General features: G+C 37.8%; 1 protein-coding gene across 1 annotated transcript; it reads right to left on the reverse strand.

Moving 5' to 3' along the window:
- Positions 1-3,443: 3,443 nt before the first annotated feature.
- Positions 3,444-6,667, reverse strand: LOC117434561 (homeobox protein Hox-B1a-like). The gene is made up of 2 exons (XM_034057124.3): positions 5,897-6,667; positions 3,444-5,132 (listed from the first exon to the last, which is right to left on the reverse strand). The coding sequence occupies exons 1-2, from the start codon at positions 6,540-6,542 to the stop codon at positions 4,807-4,809; spliced, it is 972 nt and encodes a 323-aa protein (XP_033913015.3). The 5' UTR covers positions 6,543-6,667; the 3' UTR covers positions 3,444-4,806.
- Between the last annotated feature and the right edge of the window lie 11,698 nt (positions 6,668-18,365).

Genomic DNA, 18,365 nt, shown 5'->3' on the forward strand with positions numbered 1-18,365 from the left:
CTCAGCACCAGAGAGAGGAGAGCTGCGGGGGGGTGGGTGGAGGCGAGAGAGACCTGCGGTTGACCCTGTGGAGATGGGAGCCTATCTGGGACCCTTCCTGACAGTTTGACCCAGCCTTTGGTGAATTCATTTCAGCCTGAACTTTTGGTGAACCTGGGCCTAAGGGAGGGAGCGCTGGCAGGGCAAGGCCGTTTGAGGCAGGCCCTGGGCAAACCTGTCTGGCTGAGTAAATATTGAAGCAGCCCATCTGAGGCCTGGAGCTGAAATGAAGCTGTCAGGCCAATGTAAACTGAAGGGGGGGGGGGGGGGGGGGGGAAGGGGTAGGAAACATTGACCATATTTGGGTGTATTTATAAAGTCAGTCAAGTTGGCTCTAAATCAACCCAACTTGTGAATACAGGTTCTATATGGAACAACTGTATATAAAAGAATTCAGAACCACCTTTCATTAATTAGAAAAAAAAAAATGAATGACCCAATAGTACAGCACTTCACCAGTCAGGACATGACATATGATGTAAAGTTTGTAGTATTGTAAAATTAGACAATGCGACATATAGAAGAATAAAAGATTAATTAACTCCAATAAATATACAACATTTTAATAAATAAATAAACAAAATTCATTGAAAATTTGTGTATGCTAATGTGCTGGGGAGGCCTAATCATGGCTGATCCTCAGAGCCAGCATTGCATGATAATATAAATATACATTTATATAAAATAATGTTAATTAGAATGAATACAGATAAAAGTAAAAATGATGTCACAATATATAGAACACCATTACATGATGTAAGAATAAATCATGGATTTGAATATAAACAATAACAAGTAGTTGTCATGCCATCAAACACCTATAAATATCTCCAATGTTTTGATTCAGAATACAAATAACTGAATTACAATTAACTTAATTTTATGTATATACTTTTCCCCCACCATTTAATTCATTGGGGGTCAAAGGTTAGGGTGTGATATAACATTCCTATGGCTATAATTTAACTTATTATTATTATTATTATTATTTATTTCTTAGCAGACTTACAATTAGTTAGAAGATATCACATTATTTCTACATACAATTATCCATTTATACAGTTGGGTTTTTACTGGAGCAATCTAGGTAAAGTACCTTGCTCATGGGTACAGCAGCAGTGTCCCCCACCTGGGATTGAACCCACAACCCTCCGGTCAAGAGTCCAGAGCCCTAACCACTACTCCACACTGCTGCCCTGTACTCAACCTATATCACGAAGCAAGTGCAAAATGTAATTTTCCCTTTACACTGCAAACTGCGTTTTTAACAAGGCGTTTTTAGCGGGCACTCACCGGGCTTACTCAGAACGGGGCTAGTGTTTAATATGAAAATCGTTTTTTTTTTTAAAAAAAGAAAAAAACAAACCAAGGAGAGATTGAGCCTCTAAAGAGGAAATCCTAGCATATGTTAGTGAAGCCGGCTTTTCTATAGATCAAAAGACCCCACATCGAGAAGACAAACGTTTTGACAAGACCGGCGGAATCATCACCACAGTGTCGAACAACAGATGGTCAGAATCCAGGACAACACAATATAAAACATTTAAAAAACAAACAAACCAAGAAATGCTGAACTTGGCTTGTGTGCGTTTTAGTTAAAGGAAGGATTATTATAAAGGTTGTGGGAAGTTTACTAATGTAGAACAAAAAAGCATCTCAGTATAGTACTTCAAAACTTGTATCTGGGTATCGGCCCTAGGCAAATGCATCTAAAAACGAATATTAATCAAACTCATGCTGTGAACGAAGTCTGATAACTAGAGAAGATTTTCAGTAGCTCTCAATTCTGGCGACACCTTTTCCGTTGGTTTGTGTGAATAGTGAAACCACCTCTGGCTCTCTCCTTTTGGCGAGGTCGACACCAGATAAGCGATCAACACAACTTTTCCACACCTCTTTGTTCCCAAGGAGCCGTGAGAGGAATCGAGCACTTAAGTCTTTTGAAACACAAAAGTTAAAAAAAAGAAAGAATAATGATGTTTGTCCTTCTATTAATCACAATATAGTCTTTTTTCAATGTAACCACTTTAAGACAGAAACAGGTTGCACAGTAACGTGTGTCCCAAAACAATACTGCGCCTGTCCCGGGTGCAATGGGAATCAATAGTGTGCAGATAATGGTATCATATAAACATTGAGAGACCATCCATTCATCCACCTCAGACTTTAATTCTGTAATACAGTACTAATCGCGACCAAATAACATTGCTTAATGCATTAGAACACATTGAAATCACACTTTGGACTCTATAAGAGAAATGTCATATCACATAATAATATACGCGTTTAAAGCCAGCATGAATTTGAAGAATGCGCTCTGTGTGCCTGTCTATCTGTGTGTGTGTGTGTGTGTGTGTGTGTGTGTGTGTGCGTGCCTGTGTGTGTGTGTGCCTGTGTGTGTGTGTGCGTGCCTGTGTGCCTGTGTGTGTGTGCCTGTGTGTGTGTGTGTGTGTGCGCGCGCGTGTGTGTGCGTGTGTGTGCCTATGTGCGCGCGCGTGTGTGTGCGTGTGTGTGCCTATGTGCGTGTGTGTGCGCGCGTGTGTGCGTGCGTGCGTGTGTGCCTATGTGCGTGTGTGTGTGTGTGTGTGTGTGTGTGTGTGTCTAGATGGTGAAGTTGAGAACGAGTTCCCTGCAGGCAGGATATTGTCTGTAAGGACTGTGGAGTCTGCGGAGAAGCCGAGTCGCGAGACAGCAGAGTAGTTGCATCTGCCGTGGCCCTGTTTGCATGTTAAGAAACCCCAGAGGCGCTTGAGGTAAAAAGGTCAGAGCTGCCTGGCATCCGGGGTTTACTGCAACATTCTACACTGCAGTACATATGTGTGTGTGTGCGTGGCTGTGTGTGTGTGTGTGTGTGTGTGTGTGTGTGTGTGTGTATTACCCGATAACTATAAAAATCGTTTGTATATATATATATATATATATATATATATATATATATATATATATATATATATATATATATATATATATATAAATGGTTCATGGGTAAAACGAATTTCTAATGTATTTGTATTTTAATGATATCTATTTTTCTGTTTTTCTTAATGCACCTGTTTTGGGCCCTTTCTGATTCCACTGGAAATGCCTGGATTTCTGTCACAGTAAAGAGTTCCTTGTATGGCGCAGTTAAGCCAAATACCTTCCAATTTACCACATAACGAATTCGAGTTTATCTAGCGACTGCTTTTCGTTCCCTGTCCTAAATGAGATGTTTTCCTGCAGACAAATTGATGTTTGATCTGTGCACATATTTTTCTGTGGAAAACAATTTACACCAACAAACTGGATTGTTATTACTAGTAGTATAGTTGTATTTTATTAAGCATACAAACCAGAAAACGACATTTTCAGAGGACCAAAGAAAAGTGAGTTTTTATTTATTATTCGAGGTAGTTCAGAATTACAGAAAGCTGAATTTCATTTTACAACCATGTTCATCAAAAACTAATAATAAAAAAGAAAAACAGAAAGATGCTGATACAACTCAGCACGTTCACAGACTCGCGGTGTTAAGACCTTTTCAACTGGCACTTGAATTGTGCTTTCATGTAAACATATGAATATATAAGGCCTACTACGTTGGACTGTATCATTTTCTATCCCAATTTCATTAAATAAAAATAAATACATCTGAAATCAGTAGTCGTCTGCACCACGTATATGAAAAGCGTTCTTTTTCACTATAACCCTTTATTTTGCCTGCATTCCATAAAGAACCATTACACAGAACTTCTAAGTTCCATATGAAACCAAAATGTTCTAAACAGAATCCAAAATGGAACCTGGAACCCCTGAAAGTTCAATTCGATTTAGAACCCTTTAAATAGAACTATTTGCAGTTTTATTGTTCCAGAGAGGGAAAAAAGGGTGGAAAAAAACTGTCTATATGTAAAACATTCAGGAACCTTTTTGTTGTTGTAATAGTTTTTCTTTATATTGTAAAACGTACCACTGATGACCTAGTATTAGCAAACACAAACACACCTTTCACCCAGAAGTAAAACCAGCGTAGCATTTCTAAATTGTAATTATTATTATTATTATTATTATTATTATTATTATTATTATTATTATTATTATTATTATTATACCTCGTGGTAGCTTTATCCACGAAAAAAAAATAATTACCCTGACATCCTCAGTAGTGCAAAGAGCAAAACGTATATTTATAGATGCTCCAATTAATTAATGAATTAATCTTAGACGCTATCGACCAGATAAGCACGCTTTAAGTTGCAACAAAAATACACAATTTAAAAAAAAACATTACATCCCAGAAAACATTGAGGTATATATTCTGTATCGAGGCTACGAATATTTACAGCCCCCATAACACATATATACAGCATATACGTGCTTCTCCGGCTCATTATTCATAATTAATTCACATTATAACACAGGGTACTGACATTAAAGGGTGTAAACAGGCGGAAAGTGCTCTCTCAACTTCATGAGTGTAATATCCCTGAGCTGGTATTGTTGTGCTGCACAAGCATGTCTTTTAATGGGTCGTGTTTCCCAATCTCTCTGGCCCGAAACGCTGAAATTGGGCTGGATCCAGCCTCAACAAGTTTGTTTGGCTGTTAAGGTAGTTATTCATTTTAGTAATCTCCAGTTACACTTCATTAAAATAATAACACTGTATAGAGGAATAAGAAATATTAAAAGACACGCCTTTTTTTTTGGAACTTTTTACATTCTTATTCATTTGTAATGGAATGTTGAAGTTTTTATGTTTGAAGTGTCTTGTTTTTTTTTTTGTTTTTTTTATGAAGAACCCGGGTTTGGAGATGCATCAGGTGAGCACGAACTGGACTGATCCGAGTTGTCTCCCAAGTCTTTCGGCGAATCCCTGCTGACTCGCGGGGCTAACCCTTCCTTTTCTCGTTTCTTCTGTTTCATCCGTCGGTTCTGGAACCAGATCTTGACCTGGGTCTCGTTCAGTTCGAGTGTGGCTGCGATCTCCACGCGTCTGGCCCGGGTCAGGTACTTATTAAAATGGAATTCCTTCTCGAGTTCCGTCAACTGTTTGGTGGTGAAATTCGTCCTGATGATATTTTGTTGGCCATTTAACCCATAATCTGCAACTTTAGCTGTTGAATAAAAAAAACAAAAAAAAAGAACAAAGAGAATTACAAATTTAGAAATCACAAACTTAAAAATCCCTTGACAATAATTCAGAGCACGAAACAACCACACAAAGTACTGTCCTGTATTTGAACTACTACGACCACTACTACTACTACTACTACTACTACTACTACTACTACTAATATTGTTTTTATTAAAGTAACTGTGTTTATGTTTTCTTTATCGCTGGATTCGTGTGTGCTCTGGGGCGCTTATTCCAGTGGTGGTTAATGTCACTGTAGTTTGTTTAGGAGTTCAATCGTCTACCTATAAGAGATAAGATGTTGTTTAATTGCATTTGTGTGGGTATAGCTTTTCAATATATATTGCTGGGACGAGGAAGGAAAGATTCAGAACACAATAAGGAGCAATGAAAAGCCATCCCGCGTTACAGCAGGGCCTACACGTGAGACTACAGAGTGCGGATTTTAAACCAACGAATTTAACAGCAACGACATAAATGCATAAAAACTGAAATCTCAAAAACGTTTACTTTTTCATTGTGGTGGCGGTGGGAGTGTGTGTGTGTGTGTGTGTGTGGGGGGGGGGGGGGGGTATGTACTCACGTGGGGTCCACACATCCAACACACATTAAAGGCTAAACCTATATCAATTTATCAAATGTCTTCGATCAGCCGGTCACCTCCTTTCGGTTTGTAATATGACGCATACACGACTAGTCCAGAGCTACAGCAGCTATACACTGCAGAAAAAAAATCACACTGACCTGTTTTTGGTGGGTTTCTTTTAACTTTCATCCAGTCAAAGGTTTGCCCGGAGGAACCTTGAACAGATTGACAGTTCAAGTCCCTCTCTCCTGCCTGAGTTGGGGATACGTTGGCATAAGGGCTTTGCAGATAGCTCTGCTGGTGGTCCGGGCCGGCACAGGCTGACGGCTGATACTGGTTCGTAGTGACGGTCGCAGGTACCCCACAGTAACCGGCCAGAGCGCCTAAGTTGGGCCCAATGTTGGTGCCAGAATAACCAGAGGACTGGAAGTAGACTCCATCCTGCTGATCTTGACTGAGATAGTACTGGTGCCCGTATTCCTGGTTCGGGCACGTTTGGGAGCCGTATCCGGCCTGGCCGGTACTGGCATAAGGCAGCCCCATGTTGGCATGATGCTGGTGGTGATGCGGATAGCTCGGGTTCTGGTGCTGATGCTGGGAGGCGGAGGCGGCGGGTGCGCTCCCTCCCACGAAAAAGCGTCCATCAGGGTTACTATAGCTGTCACTGGCTGTACCTGAGCAGGGCGGAAAGGAAGCTGCGATCCCTTGATCCAAATGGGGATACCCGGTCTTGGACGAGTAGGCGCTAGTCCCGCGGTTACAAATTGTGTACTCTAGGAAAGAGTTCATTCTGGTATTGTCCATCAGTGATGGAGGAGGGTCAGTCTGTTTTTTGGGGGGATTTATCCTGCCCTACAACCTCTGGGTACTACGTCAAACCTGTAAAAAAAACTTCCATCTATACATTGCCTAACGTCCCAATGACCATATCACTGAACGGGACAGTCATGTGACCTGACCCCGGCCAATCGCTGGGGACCTCCCGCAGTTTGTCAGTTCACCGTAGTGATCCATCAAACGGATGACATTTGCATGACAATGGGGCTTCAATCAATTCCAACCCATCAATCTGATAACAACACGTATACGTCAATTCGGTCTTCAAAGACCTTTTTTTTAAGGAGAAGAAGAAGAAGAAGAAAAAAAGTAAAAAAAATTATTCAACACACACAAAAAAAACCCCCTTATAATACCATGTAGGACCGACTCAAAACTAGCTCAGAACTTTTTTGTGTTGCAGTGTGTTCAAGATTTCATCTGTCTATATAAGGTAGGAAGGAAATAATAAACATTCACAATCTCATTTCACAATCGATTAATTTCACCCGTTTCATACAGACAGTATTGGTATTTATGAATGTATTTATACACTTATTGATTCAAACAGTATATTTGTTAGTTGTGTTTTTCAATAGCAAGGCGGTGGCCCTTTTCTGCTATCCAATATCAGTTTTCGCTGGGACTCTACTTAGCACCTGGTTTTGCAGACACCGTATATAAACATGCCCAAGTCTTGAATACGAGGTCTATCTAATTTAATCAACGGACTGATCAATTACAGAAACTTGATTAGTAAGACAGTAGGCCTTCTGGTAGCCATGCACCAGGGAAACGAATTATTTTTTTTATTTTTTATTTTTTGTTTTACATATCTTTATATTTAAGACACAGCTACATTTATTGCATTTATCTAACTTTTTTTTTTTAGATAAGTTTCGATGTGATGTAGTTTAACCCTTTCATGCATGAAATATTGTAATTAGCTGACAAGAAAAAAGCAGTTGTGGACACATAATAAATATATTTTTCATTGAAAAATTATTTAACTTTCTTCCATCGCTTTCTATGAGGGAATACATGGCATCCTCATGAGGCTGTCATGCATCTGCGTCTTCAATATGTATCCTTATAGTTCTAGTTTCTTTTAAAACATTTTTTTATATACAATTATATATTTTTTATTCATTTCAAAAACAGTATAATAAATATCCATAAATGCAATAAATATATTATATATGCAGATGTATATTAAATAAACTGTATTCAAATGATAAATAAATAAATAAATAAATACAATAGAAACATATAATATTTAGATATTACATCCAGTTCAATTCATATTGGAGTATATACGTCTAAACGTTCCTATTTAACACAGTAATTGATCCACTTCCAGCTAAACTACGACCGTCATGTGTTATACAAGGCGTAGGGAAAAACTCTAACCTAAAAACAATACTTTAACATGATTACAGAATATGGAAACACTTCTGCAGCATAGTTCTAGTTTAAAATGTTTAATTAGCTGGTGATTAGAATATATATATATATATATATATATATATATATAGTGATAAATTATAAGGTTATATAATATCTTCTAGTTTAACGTTACGGATTTCTAGCTCCTACGCATTGAGTTCTTAAAGCTTAACGGTACTCAACAGGCCTATATTTTATACCCAGCATTCTTTTATTTTTTTTTTGCAATCGAGGAAATGACTAATTATTAAAACCTCGCCACAATGGACAAGAGGATCTTCCTCTTAATAAAAACGTCAGTTCAAAAGGGAGACATAAGTGTCCCGGATTTATTTACTTGTTGGTACATGGAGGACAACAAGAGACGCAACAATATGACGCCCACAGTAATTTGTTACATGTCAAGATATTTACTACCAGACTAGCACTGAGGGGAAAAGTAATGGCTGCCAGGCCAAAAGCGCAGTGCAGGATTGAGACCAATATTAGTTTGCTTTTGGCAAGACCACTTTTTCTTTCTTTCTTTCTTTCTTTCTTTCTTTCTTTCTTTCTTTCTTTCTTTCTTTCTTTCTTTCTTTCTTTCTTTCTATATCGGGTGTGTGTGTGCGTGTCTATAGTCCAGTTATATGGGCTGTTTATGATCTGGTACTTGGTTGTGTTCACTTGCAAATAAGAAGAGTCGCTAGATAAACTTTTTTTTTTTAAGTTAAGGGGCACAAACATTAGCTGACCGGCCCTTCCTCTCGGTCCATTGTTGTATCTGCATGTCAAACAGTGAAGATCCCAAAACCTTTGTAAGCAAGTTTTTTTTATCATTTGATGCAATTTACTAACTCATTAATAAACACGTTTTATACTAAAATATCACATTGAACTGTTATGCATGGAGACCTCATATGAGGACGGATAACAAAAATAACTGCATGGTAGCCATTTCCCCTATATGAAGCAAAGTCCCAAACTGTTTTTTTTTTCAGCTATTTCCAATATGTAATACATTAAAGGGTTAAACATTTTAGATAGGGAGACAGAGAGACAGAGAAATAGTGAGAGAGAGAACAGATTCTGTCTTCACAACTGTAACGTCACAATGCTTCGAGTTCTGAATGTTCTGTCTTCTTTCAGTGTGTGATCAGCGTGTTAAAGAGAATCGGACTGGCGCTGTACAATCTTGTGCAATCTGAAATGCATTTTGACCCGGCCATTAAGGCACTTCAAATCGCAGACAAGTATTACACAGAAAACCTTTAGCGGCTGAAACAAATACTCAAGGGAGTCCGTAAAAAAAGCATTCTTATCATAAAGACTATACCCTGAGAGGCGGTGTAACTGAAGGTGTATTTACATAACAAGGTCATATACTGTGGTTCCCTTTCGCGTGGTGAAATTCTGGCATATTCTCCAGACTTTTTTTATTTTTTTATGGTACCACAGTTTATCCGCTGTAGACCAGATAATGAACCGCACGGAGCATTGTATATCTTATCCTATAGTATCTGCGAGGCTCTTGCATAAACCACGCCCAGTTGTGAATAGTCGAAATTCTTGGTGCTATCTGTACAGGGCTGTATAATTGAGCTAGTTTGGTTTCTTCTTCTCCAAGTGACATAATTGTTATTATTTGTTAACACGTGTTTGGACATGTCACGTCTATTTTCAAGCATACTTAAAGAACATAGTGTGGGAGACTAAAAGGGTTAATAGTTAAATAATGTAATTGTATGTAAAAAAAATAATGTGATATCTTGTAACAATTGTAAGTCGCCCCGGATAAGGGCGTCTGCTAAAAAATAAATAAATAAATGAATAAATAAATAAATAAATAAATAAATAAATAATAATAATAATAATAATAATAATAATAATAATAATAATACAATTCAGTAAAAATAATGAAAACACAGTGCTGCCAGAATTGACAGAAATGTAGAAAAACTAAATTGTAAAGTTTGCTCTGAGTTCTTGCAAACTTGATACCATCAAAACTGCCTTACTCACAGCAGACTAAATGCAAAATGCCTTTGCCTTTGCCCTTGCTTAAAAATAGGTCCATGGCCATGGGCCATACATACACACATACATACATACATACATACATACATACATACATACATACATACATACATATCCTTCTAGCTGTTTTTTTTAAACTCTTGATTTCGTGTATGAATTCAAGTAGTTTCAAGAAACAATGTTGCCACTTCTCGTCTCTTTTGTGAGTGGTCTCCTGACTCTATCTCTCTGGGAAATCCCTGAGTGATCAGCAGCAGTATGGGGTACAGAGCCCAGTAAATTGTGGGCTGTTCTAAGGACAGTGTATACTGTAATTATGCAATTATGTTTTTACCGCGGGCATCATTTCTAGTTAATCCTCTTATTGCAATAAGGCTTCTACTTTAGTGTGGGTTCAGCAATGGTCTTAAAACGTGTCTAAAAAGCTCATGCCAGACATACCGTTGACAACTTGAGTACAGACATGCAACCAGTGGAGGCTCTCTCAACGAGTTTCACATTCCTAGTTACGGAATTCTAGCCCTTTAGCCCTAAACGTCCTGATATATATATATATATATATATATATATATATATATATATATATATATATATATATATATATATATATATATATATATATATATATATATATATATATTAGCTCAAAGAGCCAGCTGCCCAACGTTTCGATATGTTGTACATATCTTTCTCAAGGGAGCCTTATATATATATATATATATATATATATATATATATATATATATATATATATATATATATATATATATATTCGCTGCTGCATTTAAATAACACGTGTCACTATGAATATAACTAAAACGCTTCATATTTGTTCTATTTAATTGTTTTTCATATTGTACAGTATATACAAGTACAGCGTGTGAACATTCTTCATAGAATCACTACAAAATCTAGCATTCCAGTTAAAGCCCAAAGGTTCTTTATGCAATCGAACGCAGTAAAGTAAGAATTTTTATGACTCGCGTTCTCATTCGAAATTCCATCAAGTTTATAGCGATCTAGCTATAACTCCACCAGGGGTATCGCGAAGCCAGGATTGTCAGGCGTGTTTGATTACTGATAGGGGATCAGTGTTTTGATTTTGGAAAGGCCTACCGCATAAATATATAGGCAGGCGCTATAGTATAGCATACGACATTGCCATGCCTGTACACAGTACACACATAACGCATACAGAATATAGCAGGCCACACGCAAAATAAGTGTACAGCATGCATGCCGATTTTGAAGATATGCGAATTGCAATGTTTTTTTTTCCTTTACAAATGTTTTACACCCCTTGCTTAAGCTTTGCATGGAAAATGACTACGTGCTCGTTATGTATGTGTTATCAAATCGTACGTTGCATTCATTATACACGAGGCAAATTCGATTTTCACGTCGTTGTTCAAAGCCGTATCTGTACAAAGATGGATGCATATTCTGTTCCATATAAAACCATATACCGCATATAGATACAAGTTGTTCTTCTGTATAAGACCGCATCGTTAGAGAAACGAAATACGGTTTAAAAGTAGGTCCTTATCAACTACATTTAACGGTACATCGCGGTTAGGAACGATTTTACAGACCTGCAAAAAAAAAAAAAAAAAAAAAAAAAAAAACCGAATTGGTAGCGCTACCTTGTGGCGGGAGATGGCTATAAAAAACCGGAGAACAGCGACTTAATTGAAAAGTCAAAAGGCAAATGCATAAATAGGCGCAATGTATTGGATATAGCTATCCTTCATTTGAATTCAATGCATTATTATTATTATTATTATTATTATTATTATTATTATTATTATTATTATTATTAATTAGTCATTTATCAGGCACTTTTATCCAAAGCAACTTAGAGAGACTAGGGCTTGGAGGATGCATCACAACTGCTGCTGCAGAGTCACTTCCAATAGGACCTCGTTTGTTTTACGTCTCATCCGAAGGACGGAGCACAAGGAGGTTAAATGACTCGCTCGGGGTCAGACACAGTGAGTCAGTGGCTGAGTTGGGATTCAACTGGGAACCTCCCGGTAACAAGCTTCTATTCTTTAACCACCGGACCACCATAATAGCTGAATGCAATGATCTGCAAGCAAAACACCTGAACATGTTGAGCAAGTTCCACATACTTGAGGGAGGATATCAGGAATCAGGTAGAATATGACAAGCTGTAGTAGTAGTTAATGGTAGTATCAATATTGAAAAATAATTACAAAACGTTTTAAGGAAACTTAAATGATACAAGCGCTCTTATCTGCCCCCTATTTTACTGCATTTAATCCTGTACTTCAGAATGCTGTGATCTGCCAAGTGTTTAACCTGTAGTACTTTGTATTTAATCATATCCTGATGTAACTATCACTATTATCTGCTGTATTATTGAATTGTGGTTTGTCACACTTGTACTTTGCTTGAACAAAAGTTATTGTATTTCTTGCTCTTATTGTATTACTTGTATTGTAACACTTGAAATGTATTTGCTTATGATTGTAAGTCACCCTGGATAAGGGCGTCTGCTAAGAAATAAATAATAATAATAATAATGTCACTGTACTATATGAGTACTCCAGTATGGCACGGTTTAGCAAATGTATAAAACCATAATTTCAAGTAGAAAATCAATTTAAGAAGTAGCTTAATTCTCAAATGTGTATATTTTGTGCAAAATCAAAACGTAATAGAAGTGATTTTTGGAATAGTTAAAGTAAGTGTGCCCTTTCAAACTTGCTAAGGTACTTCGTACGTATTTTAAGAGGCCTGATCAAATATGCTGGGCACAAATATATACGAATGACTGATTTGATTCTTTGTGTGTTCTCATTAAATGCTGCGTTTCTGTATATGTTAAATAATAATGCAGTGCTATGAATGAAAGGAAATGGAGAGGCAAAATTTTAAAGTAATACAGATAAATTAAAAAAGCATTGTTGATGGACTGTTCCGCACGTGTTGAGTACGCAAGTACTGCAATCGAGAACGTCATTTCAACACTAAGATGCCTGTTTCTTGATTAGTCCACAGATAATTTAATCCTGCATAATTAGACTGGATGTTTTATCTATATGTAGATGATGTAGATCGTTACCTGAATGAAGTTCTACCCCGGGGTCTCTGTCAAATAAATAAGTAAATGCAACTTAAAAGGGAGGAAATTAAATGGGGAAATTTAGGAAGGTAATCTGCTGGAAAAAAATAAGCATAGATAACCAATTAAGTTTTCAATACATGAAATGGCAAAGTTGTGTCTGGGCATTTTAGGGACATACTAAAAGGAAGGTCCCTGAAGGACCTGGAAGGACCATGGTTTAAAGTGGAAGGACCGTGGTTTGGGATGGAACGGCCGCACTTTAGAGTGGAAGGATCATTGTGGAATGACTTTAAACCATGATGCTTCCACTTTAAACATGGTCCTCCACTTTTATAATAGTCCTTCTATTTTCGATCATGGTCCTTCCACTAAATCATGGTCCTTCCACTAAATCATGGTCCTTCCACTCTAAATGGTGGTCCTTCCACTAAATCATGGTCCTTCTACTAAATCATGGTCCTTCTACTAAATCATGGTCCTTCCACTCTAAATGGTGGTCCTTCCACTAAATCATGGTCCTTCCACTCTAAATGGTGGTCCTTCCACTCTAAATGGTGGTCCTTCCACTAAATCATGGCCCTTCCACTAAATCATGGTCCTTCTACTAAATCATGGTCCTTCCACTCTAAATGGTGGTCCTTCCACTAAATCACGGGCCTTCCACTCTAAACAGTGGTCCTTCCACTAAATCATGGCCCTTCCACTCTAAATCATGGTCCTTCCACTAAATCATGGTCCTTCCACTAAATCATGGCCCGTCCACTAAATCACGGCCCTTCCACTAAATCATGGTCCTTCCACTTTAAATCATGGTCCTTCTACTAAATCATGGTCCTTCCACTTTAAATCATGGTCCTTCCACTAAATCATGGTCCTTCCACTCTAAATGGTGGTCCTTCCACTAAATTATAGTCCTTCCACTCTAAACAGTGGTCCTTCCACTAAATCACGGTCCTTCCACTCTAAATGGTGGTCCTTCCACTAAATTATAGTCCTTCCACTCTAAACAGTGGTCCTTCCACTAAATCACGGTCCTTCCACTCTAAATCATGGTCCTTCCACTAAATCACGGTCCTTCCACTCTAAATCATGGTCCTTCCACTAAATCATGGTCCTTCCACTCTAAATGGTGGTCCTTCCACTAAATTATAGTCCTTCCACTCTAAACAGTGGTCCTTCCACTAAATCACGGTCCTTCCACTCTAAATGGTGGTCCTTCCACTAAATTATAGTCCTTCCACTCTAAACAGTGGTCCTTCCACTAAATCACGGTCCTTCCACTCTAAATCATGGTCCTTCCACTAAATCACGGTCCTTCCGAGTTCTTCCTTTTCCTTTTAGTATGCCCCACATTTTATCAAGAAAAAGCTAAATCAAATCAAGCTGAGAAATCACATGAACCTGTCTCATAACTCATATCTTTATCTTTAGTTACATTTCTTCACTTCAAATCTTTTCTATTTCCTTGCAGTCTTGTCTCAGTCTTCAGGACCACAGCAGTCACATTTAAGAGGAACATCAGCCTTATCTCCTGGCAGTAGGAACCACAAAAAACAAGATACGCCGCATAAGGGTATTTACGCGCCTTGTAAGGGTATTTATGCGCGTGAAGAAGGGTTTACGTGGGGTCAGAGCTGCTATTCGCATTCTGGAACTAGAGTGAGAAAAGCATGCACACATCTGGAGCACAGATACGTGCTTCAGGGTGCACAGGATTAAAAGTAGGTGTGGTTTAACTAAAAATAGGAATTCCCACAGATACGCGGAAGATATTCACATTTTGAAATGGCAAAAGACTAGGAGACACCTCGTGTAAACTACTCGGCCTGAGAGCAGGAGTAAGGAGCTTCAGCCTAGCGACCATGAGTAGTAAACACAGTTGAAGACCATCACAATTATGATTAAAACACAAACGCTATGTGAAACAGTTGTTAGTAATAATAATAATACATTATTAACCTCGGTGTGGTCTGTTGATTTATTTTATAGCAATGTGCATGTTTACTTCTGTTTTAAGTGTTTCAAACTCTATTGACTTTGGCATTTGTTTTTTGGAACTAGCAAAGAATAAAATTTAAAAAAAAAACACGTTCATTCGTTCTTCCAGGCATACTGAAGGTGATCAAGCCCTATACTTCACAGGGATCCTTTTCTTTTTCTCCAGGTAAAGTCAGCCATCATCATATTGCATCCAAAATGCAATATCTGACACTGAGCCAAGGGCTAATTACAAAACTAAGGTAGTGGTGTTACTATTAGGATCGTGAAACTAAAGCTGATAAGTGTGTGGTGTATCCATTTTTACAAGAGCTAATATGCCTGCTTATCTGTGAAACATTTTTTTCCCACTGGAGTGTTGCATTTATCTTCACATAATGAATATTTACAGAATATTTTGGGAGTGTTATGTTAAGCCTTCTTTGAGTGATGGCGTTTGCTTATCTGCAGTTACTATTGTTGGTGTGCTCTTCTGTGTAATTATATAAAATGAAATATATCACATTCAATTTATGTTGCGTGTCTTTGTTCAAGCCATAAGGTTATTTGGATTTCAGAGTCCGCGGAGTGGCAATCCCCGCCCACAGTGATCAACGCGGCAGAGAGTTCTGGATGAGAATGCGCTTATTGTAGGGGGTGCGAATCTCAGGTGTAGCAACAAGCGTGTAGATCCGGGGTCTACGCGCTTTTTTGAGAATAGACCTGTGAGGAGCTTTTCAAAGCTCTTTTTGTTTATAAGCTTATGATGAAACTTTGAGCAGTGTAGACAGTCTTTCAGACAACGATCTACACCATTGCAGTGAGAGAAAGTCCATTGGTTAGGGAACTGGGGGCAACGCTTCTAAACAGCTTGTCATATTCTACCTGATTCCTGATATCCTCCCTCAAGTATGTGGAACTTGCTCAGCATGTTCAGGAGGTTCCCAGTTCAATCCCAGCCACTGACTCACTGTGTGTGACCCTGAGCGAGTCATTTAACCTCCTTGTGCTCCGTCCTTCGGATGAGACGTAAAACAAACGAGGTCCTATTGGAAGTGACTCTGCAGCAGCAGTTGTGATGCATACTCCAAGCCCTAGTCTCTATAAGTTGCTTTGGATAAAGGTGCCTGATAAATGACTAATTAATAATAATAATAATAATAATAATAATAATAATAATAATAATAATAATAATAATAATAATCACCATCATCATCATCATCATCATCATCATCATCATCATCATCATCATCATCATCATCTATTAATTTGCCAAAGTTATACTTTCAGCTGCTTCATGCTGTGTGTGGCAAAGGTCTAGCAGGTTTTACAAAACATTTAGACATTCCACTTGCAAGCAGATATGCAGGTTGGTAATGCAGCAGTGTGTACACTTTCACTTAATATTTTCAGATGGCTAATGTAATTGCAGATATCAAAAAAGTCTTGCTTGTTATACACTTTACTTGAACTTTTTTTTCATTTCTTAGAAGATTGTGTGTCATTAAAGTAATGGCTTAGAAATAACACTACAGTACTTTTGTCAGCACATATAATGCTATGCTGATTAATTGTGGCAGGAAAATACGTTATAAGCGTTATAAGGGTAGAATACTGCCGCTGTCCCACAGTCTTGCTTGTAGATACCTATATGCATATGTATGAAAGCTAGGTACCTTGTAGATACCTATATGCATATGTATGAAAGCTAGGTACCTTGTAGATACCTATATGCATATGTATGAAAGCTAGGTACCTTGTAGATACCTATATGCATATGTATGAAAGCTAGGTACCTTGTAGATACCTATATGCATATGTCTGAAAGCTAGGTACCTTGTAGATACCTATATGCATATGTCTGAAAGCTAGGTACCTTGTAGATACCTATATGCATATGTCTGAAAGCTAGGTACCTTGTAGATACCTATATGCATATGTATGAAAGCTAGGTACCTTGTAGATACCTATATGCATATGTATGAAAGCTAGGTACCTTGTAGATACCTATATGCATATGTATGAAAGCTAGGTACCTTGTAGATACCTATATGCATATGTCTGAAAGCTAGGTACCTTGTAGATACCTATATGCATATGTCTGAAAGCTAGGTACCTTGTAGATACCTATATGCATATGTATGAAAGCTAGGTACCTTGTAGATACCTATATGCATATGTATGAAAGCTAGGTACCTTGTAGATACCTATATGCATATGTATGAAAGCTAGGTACCTTGTAGATACCTATATGCATATGTCTGAAAGCTAGGTACCTTGTAGATACCTATATGCATATGTATGAAAGCTAGGTACCTTGTAGATACCTATATGCATATGTATGAAAGCTAGGTACCTTGTAGATACCTATATGCATATGTCTGAAAGCTAGGTACCTTGTAGATACCTATATGCATATGTCTGAAAGCTAGGTACCTTGTAGATACCTATATGCATATGTCTGAAAGCTAGGTACCTTGTAGATACCTATATGCATATGTCTGAAAGCTAGGTACCTTGTAGATACCTATATGCATATGTCTGAAAGCTAGGTACCTTGTAGATACCTATATGCATATGTCTGAAAGCTAGGTACCTTGTAGATACCTATATGCATATGTCTGAAAGCTAGGTACCTTGTAGATACCTATATGCATATGTATGAAAGCTAGGTACCTTGTAGATACCTATATGCATATGTATGAAAGCTAGGTACCTTGTAGATACCTATATGCATATGTATGAAAGCTAGGTACCTTGTAGATACCTATATGCATATGTATGAAAGCTAGGTACCTTGTAGATACCTATATGCATATGTATGAAAGCTAGGTACCTTGTAGATACCTATATGCATATGTATGAAAGCTAGGTACCTTGTAGATACCTATATGCATATGTATGAAAGCTAGGTACCTTGTAGATACCTATATGCATATGTATGAAAGCTAGGTACCTTGTAGATACCTATATGCATATGTCTGAAAGCTAGGTACCTTGTAGATACCTATATGCATATGTCTGAAAGCTAGGTACCTTGTAGATACCTATATGCATATGTCTGAAAGCTAGGTACCTTGTAGATACCTATATGCATATGTCTGAAAGCTAGGTACCTTGTAGATACCTATATGCATATGTCTGAAAGCTAGGTACCTTGTAGATACCTATATGCATATGTCTGAAAGCTAGGTACCTTGTAGATACCTATATGCATATGTCTGAAAGCTAGGTACCTTGTAGATACCTATATGCATATGTATGAAAGCTAGGTACCTTGTAGA

This window comes from Acipenser ruthenus, chromosome 28 (genome assembly GCF_902713425.1).
Source record: "Acipenser ruthenus chromosome 28, fAciRut3.2 maternal haplotype, whole genome shotgun sequence".
NCBI classification, from domain to species: domain Eukaryota; kingdom Metazoa; phylum Chordata; class Actinopteri; order Acipenseriformes; family Acipenseridae; genus Acipenser; species Acipenser ruthenus.

Bases quoted from the DNA above. Each gene is read 5' to 3' on its own strand.
- LOC117434561 (XM_034057124.3), bottom strand. From the start codon at position 6,542: ATGGACAATACCAGAATGAACTCTTTCCTAGAGTACACAATTTGTAAC. The intron at 5,133-5,896 runs GTCAGTGTGATT...TTTATTCAACAG, and splicing joins AAGAAACCCACCAAAAACAG to CTAAAGTTGCAGATTATGGG.